The sequence below is a fragment of the Erinaceus europaeus genome, chromosome 11, assembly GCF_950295315.1.
Source record: "Erinaceus europaeus chromosome 11, mEriEur2.1, whole genome shotgun sequence".
Lineage (NCBI taxonomy): Eukaryota > Metazoa > Chordata > Mammalia > Eulipotyphla > Erinaceidae > Erinaceus > Erinaceus europaeus.
This window is the reverse complement of record NC_080172.1, coordinates 118,771,946-118,783,179: the sequence shown is the minus strand read 5'-3', so window position 1 is coordinate 118,783,179 and position 11,234 is coordinate 118,771,946. Positions and strand designations below refer to the sequence as shown.

Below are 11,234 nucleotides of genomic sequence, written 5' to 3'. Positions count from 1 at the left end.
AGGGTATAAATATTGTTGACTGTAAACCCATCGATTTGATGTGATGGTGTCACCCTGAGTACCCCCCTTATATACCCTCCTGCTGGCAGCCCAGTATCCTGCCCTATCCAGAGAATCCCAGGTCACAAGCTGCTGCTTGTTGGAGCTCACACCAGCTTGTGCTTCCAAGTCACCATGTTGGCCCCACCCCCTCAGTTACAGTTATTATAGCTGTTGTTTGTTTTTTGTTGGACAGGACAGAGAAATCAAGAGATGGGGGACAACAGAGAGAAGGAGAGAAAAACAGATATCAGCAGACCTGTTTCACCGCTTGTGAAATGACTCCGCTGCAGGTTGATGGGGGTAAGGGGACTCATACCTGGATTCTTACACGGGCCCTTGTGCTTTGAGCCATGTGTGAGTGACTCACTGCACTATGCCCAGGCCCCATATTCCCACCTTTTAAAGGTGTCAACAAATTTAGAAGTAAACCAGAGGAGGGGAAAGAGGAAGCTATCCAGGGCCTTAGGGTCTTCAGTTTAAAGACACAGAGTCAGGAGGAGCATGGGCCGTGCTGCCTGCATCACTCTGGGGGCTCTCATCCTGACATACTTCACAGGCCTGTGTGTTTGAGCAGCTGCTCTCCATGATCAGTAGCCCAGTAAAAAGCAGTGACCTGTGTGCAGCCGTAATTTGTATTTGCCATGTTCCCGGCATGTTTGCAATCTCAGCACTTTTAAACCCTGTCCGCTGGACACCTGTGTCAACTGCTCTCTGGAGTCTTCAGGCCTCTGACTGCCGCTCAGGCTCCAAGGCTCCACCTGGGCTTGTCTGCTCCTCCCAAAGGGGACGCCTGTGATCTTGGACGTTGCCCCCTGGTAACTCTGCCTTCATTACCCAGAGTTCCCCTGTCTTAAAGGAGGCCACACCTGAGACTCTGGGAGTTCAGATTCAGCACAGGGCTGTGACAGGGCACAGTGTATCTTCAGATGAAGCCTGCTGACAGCTTTCAGGCAGCAGGGAGGAGGCTGTGCCTTCTCCACTACAAAACCATGATTAGAGCACCAAAGTAGTGCAGTCCTTTTTTATTTTTTTAAGTTTTCTTAGTGATTTAATAATGATGACCAAGACTGTAAGGTAGCAGGGGTACAATTCCATGCAGTTGCCACCACCAGATTTCTATATCTCATCCCCTCCATTGGAAGATTCCCTATGTATTGTCCCTCTGGGAGTAGGAACCAAATTTCTTTATGGGGCACAGAAGGTGGTAGTTCTGGCATCTGCAATTCTGGAAGCTGCAATTACTTCTTAACTGTGAATGGGCATTGGCAGGTGGATCAATACACTGAAGCCTGTCTGTCTTTCCCTTGTGTGGTAGGTCTTTGGAGAGATGATGTTCCTGGACATATTGGTGAGACCATCTCCCCAGCAAAGTCAGGACAGCAAAGTCCTGGATACTTTGGACACTTGGTGGCTAAAGGTGGTAAGATACAAAGCAGGAGAGATTGGTCAATGAGCAGAAACACAAAGGGAGGAATGCAATTAGAGTTCATCATGTGGGAAGAAGCTGGAAGTCTATTTTAGGAATGTTCCAAGGGACCCATGAGTTTAGTTATTTTTACCTGAGCCTGACAGGTAACATGCAGATGGACTAAAAATATAGTCTGGGAAGATGGTGTCAGAGTGGAGAATAGGACTAGAAAGCTGGATCAGGGCAGAGAGTAGCGTCTGAACTTTAAAAAAATATGAAACTTTCATTCAGTGTTTACTCCATGATCTGATCCAGGGCCCAGGTCTACTCATATTTAGGACAGGAGCCTGTGTGACCTCAAATCCCTGTCAGTCTAAGTTCACAGTCCATGGTCACAGCTGGAAGATTCCAGGCTGCACTCATGTCAGGACCCATCTTTCTAGAGGGGCAGAGCAGGCTGACCAGCCTCCCTTCAGAGGGTTTGGGGGTCCCCACCATTGTTGCTCTGCAGTGAGGACAGGTCCTGGAGAGGCCCACAGGAGGGCTTGTGCTGATGTTCCTGATGGAAGTGGCCAGTGAGGGTGGAGGGAGGGGTCTGTTACAAGTTAGGCCCATCAAGTCTGTGTGGAAATCCAAAGATTCCCTAAAGAGCCCTAGATGATGGGGTGACAAAACAAGACAATTCCATCTCACCCTCACACTAAGGTCTGGGAGACCAGCAGGCCTCTGCAGAGTAGGAAACACAGTCACCCTGCAATATGAAGAACACAGTCTTATCTGCAGTCCATTTGCATTTATATTCTTAATGATTAAACCATTGATTCTACATTATACCTTACACTTTTCACCCAGCCACTCACAGATGCTACCCTGATGTCAACCTGACTTCCCTGAGCAGACAATATCACCCCTGTGTCCTGGAGTCTCACCTCCCCACAGCCCCACCCCAGTAGGGAAAATCAGAAACGGGCTGGGAGTGTGGATTCAATGCCAACACCCATGTCCAGCAGAGAAGAAGCTGGAGAAACCAGACCTTCTACCATCTGCACCCATAAAGATTCTGGTTCAGACTCCCAGAGGGATAAAGAATAGGGAAGCTTCCAGTGGAGGGGAGGGGACAGGGAACTCTGGTTGTAGAAATTACATGAACTTGTACCACTGTTATCCCACAATCATGTTAAACATTATTAAGTCACTATAAAATGAGTTTGTGAAGGAGTGAGGTGTGGTTTTTCACTTTTTTTTTTTAATTTAAATTTTTAATTTAAGAAAGGATTAGTGAACAAAAGCATAAGGTAGGAGGGGTACAACTCCACACAATTCCCACCACCCAATCCCCATAACCCACCCTCTCCCATGATAGCCTTCCCATTCTCTAGCCCTCTGGGAGCATGGACCCAGGGTCGTTGAGGGTTGCAGAAGGTAGAGGGTCTGGCTTCTGTAATTGCTTCCCCGCTGAACATGGGCGTTGACTGGTCGGTCCATACTCCCAGTCTGCCTCTCTCTTTCCCTAGTAAGGTGTGTCTCTGGGGAAGCTGAGCTCCAGGACACATTGGTGGGGTCTTCAATCCAGGGAAGCCTAGCCAGCATCCTGGTGGCATCTGGAACCTGGTGATTGAAAAGAGAGTTAACATACAAAGCCAAACAATTTGTTGAGCAATCATGGATCCCAAGATTGGAATAGTGGAGAGGAAGTGTTAGGGAGGTACTCACTGCAAACTCTAGTGTAATCCTGCTTTCAGGTATATATTTTGCAGTAGTTTATGGATACGTGTGCACATACGCTCTCTCTCACAGAAACTGGTGTATGTCTAGGTTATGGGACTTTGTTAGAAAGTGAACTACCTGAGATGAAATTAGAGTGTACTATAAAAGGAAAGGTCTCACCCGAGTAATGAAGCTGAAGGGTTGTCATTCCACACGTGAAGTCTCTGGATACACACTGAGGTGAAGCATGTTGAGATGGCAATCGTTGCTTTGGTTAGGTTGTGATCGGCGGATGCAATATTATTTGGTATGGATTGGGAGAAGCATACGGGAAAGTGAGCCCTATCCAAGGGTGCCAGGACTGGGGGAAGTAGGGGCTCTATAGTGAAGATGTGAGGTTCCTGCTGTCTTAGGGTTCAAAAAGACAATCAATAGTTAATATTATCATCACATTATTTGTTAATTGGGTTAACTTTGAAGAGTCCCTTTGTTATGGTTTGCTGTACAGTACCCAGTATCTTGTATATAGCTGTGCTATTGGAAGCTTCTAATCTACTTGGTCTAGGCTTTTGAGAGAGTCCACATATCAAATACGTAGCCTATCTATTAAAAAGATTCAGTTTGTCTTTTGAGAACCCTTGAGACATACAATTGATTTCCCCCTCTCATATTAATTAACTACTGATTTATATGTCTACATTTTGCTAGGAGTGTACATAAACACCATTCCCATCACCAAAGGACCGTGACCCATCCCTCCCGCCCATTCCCACCCCCCACTGGCCCAGGAAGCTACATGTCTACCCCTCACCACTGGGTTTTTACTTTGGTGCCCTACTTACAATTTGATCAGGTCCTGCTTTTAGTTTCCCTTTCAGATCTTCTAAGTCAGCTTCTGTTGATGAGTGGGATCATCCCATACTCATCTTTAACTTTCTGACTTAGTCCACTTAACATAATTCCTTCTAGCTCTGTCCAAGCTGGGTCAGAGAAGGTGAGTTCATTGTTCTTGATAGCTGCATAGTATTCCATTGTGTATATATACCACAGCTTTCTCAGCCATTCATCTGTTGTTGGGCACCTGGGTTGCTTCCAGGTTTTAGCTATTATGAATTGTGCTGCTATGAACATAGGAGTACACACCTCTTTTTGGTTGGGTGTTATGGAGTCCTTGGGGTATAACCCCAGGAGAGGAATTATTGGGTCATATGGAAGGTCCATGTCTAGCCTTCTGAGAGTTTTCCAGACTGCTCTCCACAGAGGCTGTACCAATTTACATTCCCACCAGCAATGTAAAAGAGTTCCTCTGTCCCCACATCCTCTCCAGCATTTGTTGCTGCTGTCCTTTTTGATGTATGCCATTCTTACAGGAGTGAGGTGGTATCTTAGTGTTGTCTTAATTTGCATTTCTCTGACAATCAGTGACCTAGAGCAGTTTTTCATATGTTTGTTAGCCTTTTGGATCTCCTCTGTGGTGAATGTTTTGTTCATTTCCTCTGCCCATTTTTGGATGGGGTCATTTGCTTTTTTGCGGCTGAGTTTGCTGAGCTCTTTATATATTTTGGTGATTAGTTTCTTGTCTGATGTCTGGCATGTGAAGATCTTCTCCCATTCTGTGAGGGGTCTCTCTGTTTGTTTAATAGTTTCTTTGGATGTGCAGAAGCTTTTCAATTTGATGTAGTCCCATTGGTTTGTTTCTGCTTTGGTCTTCCTTGCAATTGGGTTTGATTCATCAAAGATATCCTTGAGGTGTAGATGGGAAAGTGTTTTACCAATGTTTTCCTCTAAGTATTTGATTGTTTCTGGTCTGACATCTAGGTCTTTGATCCATTTGGAATTGATTTTTGTTTCTGGTGAGATAAAGTGGTTCAATTTCATTCTTCTGCATGTTTCAACCCAGTTTTCCCAGCACCATTTATTGAAGAGAGCCTCCTTCTTCCATTTAATCCTTTGGGCCCCCTTATCAAAGATTAGATGCCCATAGGTGTTGGGATTTACTTCTGGGCTTTCAGTTCTGTTCCACTGGTCTGTGTGTCTATTTTTGTTCCAGTACCATGCTGTTTTGATGATGATGGCTTTATAATATAGTTTAAGGTCTGGGAGTGTGATGCCTCCATTTCTGTTTCTTTTCCTTAGGATGGTTTTGGCAATTCTAGGTGTTGGTTTTTCACTTTTTAAAGATCATTGCTGTGATTGACCAAAGTCAGACAGTCCCTGTGGCTGCAGGAGAAAGAGACGTAGATCAGAGGACAGTTCCTCAGCTGTGTTTCCAAGGAGGTGAGGCCTGGGATGAGGAGGAGGCAGGCCTGTGCACAGAGGAGGCCAGGGAGGTCAGCTCTGCCTTTGCCCAGGGCCAGACACTCTCAGGGGAAGGAGAGGAGGAGGAGAATCACAACATGAAATTCCCCCTCACTTCCCAGATACCACATGTCCCAACATAGGGCCTCCTGGCCTCCCTCAGTCCATGGCCCCAACACTGTGCAGAGCAGCCCATCGCTCGCAGCAGCACAGGAGCTTCACTTCTCCTGGGAGCAGCATCCAGGAGATGTAGGGTGGTCACTCTGAGAGCTGCTTCAGGGAATGGCTATGGCAGGAGCCAGGCCAAAAGAAAGATTACACAACAGGACCATTTTTTGGCAGCAATTAGCAGCAAACAGGGTTTCCTGCCTCACCTCTGGCCATTGGTGATTAGGGACACTGGAGGGATTACCCAAAGCTACTGGCAGGCCAAAGGCTGTCCATCACAGACCACACTCCACCCCTTCACAAAATCCAGCAAGTCTCAGCTCCCTGAGAAGTTATTTAAGGACTTGGACTGCAAGTAAAGAAGGAAAGACTGGAGGCATCGGCTCAGCATTCTCTGAAGGTTTGTGCCCAGAGTTGACACCTTTGTTTGTGCATATGTCTCCTAGACTTATGATAACTGAGAGAGAGAGAGAGAGAGAGAAACAGAGACACAGAGACATAGAGAGAGAGGGAGCCTGATTGTGCAGACAAGGTTGTAAGTGTGTGGTTCTGCATTTAGAAGTGGTCATCTATGTGGTAAGCTTTGAATTCTACACTGGTTGTTCAACTCAAATGTGTTTTCAGGATAACTGAACTTCAAGAGCATCTTCAACTCTTTAGGACAACTCTGTGCATGTGTATATGTATCAGGACTTGCAAAGATATTGAAAGGAGGCAGCTGTGTGCTTTTGAGAAAAATGTTAAGGATCAGAATTAATGCTATTTAATTATTTTTATGTACTTATTATTGGATACAGAAATTAAGAGAGAAGGAGGATATACAGAAGGAGAGATACAGAGAGACACATAGCCTACTGCTTCCCCACTCAGGAAGCTTCCCACCAGCATGTTTGGACCAGGGATGTGAAACTGTGTCCTTATGAACTGTGATGTGTGCATGTGAGCAGGTGCACCAGGCCTGGCCACCATTTTTCTATTTGTTTATTGTGTGAATAATTTTTTACACATGATTGCAATGTGGGGACAAGCAAGAGCTGTCAAGTGGTAGATCACCCCAAATCTGGAAAAGGACCAATTTGAAAAAGTGCTGGGTTGGGTTGGTCCACGGGGTCTCCATGGGCTCTCCTCTTGTGTCCTCTGTGTCAGCTGATGGGGTCACCCACACACAGTCTGAGGGTCAGGCTCCTGCCTGGATGTCCACTGGAGTCTCCTGAGGGACAGCAGGACACAGAGCAGATGCCATCTCCACCTGGGAGAGGAGTCAGGCTAACCAGCATGTGATTCTCCCCCCCAGAAGGCTTGGCATGAAGGTCTTGCTGTTGGCAGCGATTGCGGCCTTTGGTAAGAGCAGACCCTGCCCTGGGGTGCATGGGGCAGCCTATAGAAAGAAAATAGCCTTCATCAGGGTCTTCCTGTCTGCAGTGGCTACAGGCCTTTCTCCTGCAGAAAGAGTCCCCTGAGAGAGGGGGTGGCAGAGAGACTAAGGGAGCTACAGCAGGATCAGTCCCCATCATTCTCATAGTGGAACAATTTCCTGCCAGGTCTGCTGGGGACTGATGGGGCTAAGTGGAATTTGGACAGAATGATCTTGAAGGCAGTTGGAAAGGAAGCTGCCTCTGCTTTTGGTGACTATGGCTGCAACTGTGGTTTCAGACAAAAAGGAACACCCGTGGATGCCACAGACAGGTAAGGCCCCCAGTCCTCCCTGCCCTGTGCTCATGTGGAACCTGAAGGACTGAGCACAGCACTGACCCCAGGAGGGCCCAGCAGAAAGGCTGTGAGTACGAAGGAGACTCTGGTATAGGTCATGTCTCAGACAAGGGGACACTTCCTAGAGCCAAGGGGAAGACTCTGTGACCAAAGGTTGATGGGAATCCTGACAGGGGCTGTGCCAACAGGTGCTGTGCTGAGCATAACTGTTGCTATCACCGTGCAGAGAATGTTGGCTGCAAGACCAAGAAAATATTCTACCAGATTGACTACCACTGGAAAGATGTCAATTGCTGTAAGTACAACACCTCCAATTATATCTTCTTTTCTGTGTGTGTATGGGATGCCCATTGCGGTGGACACTGTACTGAGACAGAGGGATCAAAAGAGAAGAAAGGAGACCCTCCAAAGACATGCTCTTAGCTGAGAGGAAGTCACCACAATTCCAGTGTGGGATGGGGAGACAGCATGATGATAGAAAGACTGCATGCCTCAATATTGGGCGCTGAACTACCATAAGCCAGTGCTGAACAGGAGTTGGGATCTGTCTCATTCAAACTGAAGGGAAATACTATGGAAATAAATATTTTGTGGGAAAGGACTAAGGCCCTCAACCTGAGACATGACACGAAAGTTGTAAACATGGGGAAGGAAGGAAAGAGGGATGCTCACCCAGCCTCAGAAAAGGTGCTTCCTGAGTGTCAGGACATCCACCCTCAGAAGCTTCCCTAGGAGAGGAGGGGAGGGCGGTTGAAGGTGGTTTTCAGACAGGACATGCTTTCTTCACCAGCAGGAGAGACAGTAATCCAGGAACTGCAAGGAAACAGAAGTACACAAAGAACTGGGCAGAGGGGAGGCTGCAAAGGATAGCAGAGCCCAGGGATGTTGGAGGAGTGTAGACTGTGCCCAGGGAGGGGCCTACCATTCCTCCTTTACAGGTGAAGCCGTGAGCTGCTCAGACTGGAGGACCTCCCCACAGTCACAGGGCAGATGGTCAGCACATAGGGAAGGGAGCAAGGGGAAGCTTTTAGCAACCCAAAGACTTATTAATTCAAGTTGGACCAAATTCTAGCAGGGTAGCAGTGAGGAGAGCAGTCATGGAGTCCTGATGCCTGTAAGGTCAACCACCCCAACTAGGCAGCTCTTGTCTCAGCATGGAGGAGGGGAGGCTGAGGAACATGTGACATTGAGGAATGGAAAACTGAGGAATTCCCAGGAGGAGGGGTGCAGGAGAGGGGATATGAGGGGAAGGACTGAACTGACCCCATGGGAAAGCTCGAGAACAGTCTGCAACACCCAACGGGATGGGAACTCGCAACATAAGGGGTGGGTGTGGACGGGGCTGTGAGGCTCAAAGTGCTCAGGCTCCTGATGTGTAAAGGTCTGCACTGAAGACCTAGGAAAGGTCGTCGGGGAGGAATGAGAAGGAGGAACGGAACAGTGGAGGAGTGATGGGAAGGAATCTGAAAGGCTGCTCAGGGTGCCCCAAGAGCCAGCCCCACACTGGGCTCAAGGGCTCCTCTCAGAGGGCCGTGTGTCTTAAGCAGCTTTAGTGAAAGAAACATGACATGCCACCAGCTGAGGTGGGGTGGCTGGTAGGTCTCTCACAGAAAGAAGGCAGAAAGGGGGCCTCAGAACTGGGGGCCAGGGTCTTGGGCCTGTCCTCAGAGACCAGACATCAGCCAGCCTCTGGGGCTCTACTGCTGGAGCTAATGTGGGCTGGCTCCAGCCAGGAGGTACGTCACTGATTCTCCCTCACTAGCTCAAGGGCATAGAGATACAGAAAGGAGACACCGGGAGTCTTCTGATACAAACACTCGTTTTATTTGAGGGTATGCTTGGGTTTATATAGAAAGTTAAACAAAGAACATTTTTCAAATACGTCAGAAATTACAGGTTTCTTGAAAGTCAGCTTGCCCCTATGGTAGGGGGCTGGTATGTCAGGAATTGATGCGATACATAAAGGTCAAGACAATTATTCTCCATGATGCAGGCAAGTTATTTATCAAAGGCATTTGAGAGAAGCATAGGGGATAAACCAGTAAGGTGAGATAGAGAGAAGATAAACAAGGCGTGATGTAAATCATAGATATCAAAAAAAATAAGGAAATAGAAGTGTTGGCGTTTCTCTTTCCGGTGTTTGAGGTGTATGACAGAGTGTGTTCTCCTTTATGATCAAAAGGTGAAGTGGATGTGTGAACTTTGAGTGACTATGTGAACTTTGGGTGAACCTTAAACCTGGTAGCCATGTGGCCTGCTAGCAGGGAGAAACTAAGTGGGAGAGGCCTGTAGGATTTCTGTGAGCTTGAGAGTCTAACAAGGAGAAACTGAGTCTGGGAGACTTTTCCTCTTGGCTCATCTCTATAACGAGAGAGGCTAACAAGAGGAGTGTCTTTACAGACCTCCTTCCAAGGATGGGAGAGCTTCCCTAAGCTCTACCAAGATTTCACATAGTCCTACAACCTGCCATGTTGGCAGTAGCTTTATTGTGGTACCCAAGCTGAGGCAGCACCACCCAGTACGGGGCTCATAGTTACACATGCTGCCACAAGGACATATCTCTGCCTGGAGAAAAGATACAAGGCATTGCCAGAGCTTTCCAGTACATTCCAATCGGGAGCTCACTGGCAACCTCAATTCACACACGCATCAGAGATCAGTCACACAAAGAGAATGGTATGGCTGTGATGATCTGCACAGTAATGACATGTCCCCTGGACCCAAGACGAAGAGACTTTGCCCATGAACATGAAGAGGGATAAGTCAGTCAAGAAATATGAAGGAAGGCAGTAAGATGGGTGGTGCTGTCAGAGACTGAATCACCTCCCCAATGGCCCCACAGGAAGTCTAACCTAGTTCCCTGGTATTAACGGAGAGGGCAAGGCTCTCAGGAAGGACTCCCATGGCTTAGCTGCCACTGTCTTCAGGGAACAGGGTTCCAGAGGTCTGAAGGCACAGAGTGTGTCTCCATGCAACAGAACAATCTAGATTGAGAAACTGGTAATTGCCCCACCATAGAAGCTCCTAGAGGTCAGAGGTGTGTCATGCTCCCAGGGTTCCCAAAAGAAGCCATATAAAATTAACAACTTCCCCATCTCGGGTCCCTTCTCTTACAATTTCAGCACCTCAAGACTACTGTCCAGCTCAAGTTTGTGAATGTGATAAAGCTTTGGCCCACTGCTTCGTAGTACATAAAAGTTCTTACAATAAGAAATATCAATACTATAGTGAAAGGAACTGCCGTGGAGTGTCCCCAAAGTGCTGAGAGCCCATGGACACTCAACCTTCAACAACTCCTGCTGAGTTTTTTTCTCTTGCACATCATCTTATGCTACAGCCCCTGTCCTGGTGTGAAATACCACCCCTTTTCTGCTCAGAGTCCCTTCTAGCTCTGGTGAGGAGCCTGCAGACCAGGGCAGGTGTGTCTGATTTCTGCCCCACTTGCTCTTAGGCAGCAGGAAATTCCTCCAGTCCAACTCTTCTGCACCAAGTCCTAATCTCCTTAGAATGTAGGAGCTGCATTCCTTTCATACTCTTCTCAATAAAGCAACTGACTGGAACACTGTGTCTGACTGTGTGTAGCAGGGGCATCACACCCCTGCCTCCATCAACTGCTAGAAAGAGGGAATAAATGATACAGGAATTAGATGGGAAGGGACTAAGAGGGATGGTGCTGTCAGAGTCTGAGTCAACTCCCCAATGGCCCCACCGGAAGTCTAGCCTAGTTCCCTGGTCTAAGTGGAGAGGCTTGGGCACCAGCTATGTGGGCTTGTTGGAGAAACTGAAGAGGCCAGGGAGAGGTGAGGGGAATAGTTCAGGGTTAGAGCTCTCAACCTCAAAACAGGCCAGGAATACAAAGCCTGGATTGGCAGGTCTCTCCCCATCACCACTGTCATTACAA

At 47.6% G+C, this 11,234-nt stretch overlaps 1 protein-coding gene across 1 annotated transcript; it reads left to right on the top strand.

Annotated features, from left to right (window-relative positions):
• Positions 1-5,979: 5,979 nt before the first annotated feature.
• LOC132541160 (phospholipase A2, membrane associated-like) lies at positions 5,980-10,879 on the top strand. Its single transcript, XM_060200946.1, has 5 exons — positions 5,980-6,023; positions 6,918-6,964; positions 7,165-7,309; positions 7,522-7,628; positions 10,456-10,879. The coding sequence occupies exons 2-5, from the start codon at positions 6,928-6,930 to the stop codon at positions 10,596-10,598; spliced, it is 432 nt and encodes a 143-aa protein (XP_060056929.1). The 5' UTR covers positions 5,980-6,023; positions 6,918-6,927; the 3' UTR covers positions 10,599-10,879.
• The last annotated feature ends 355 nt before the right edge of the window (positions 10,880-11,234 follow it).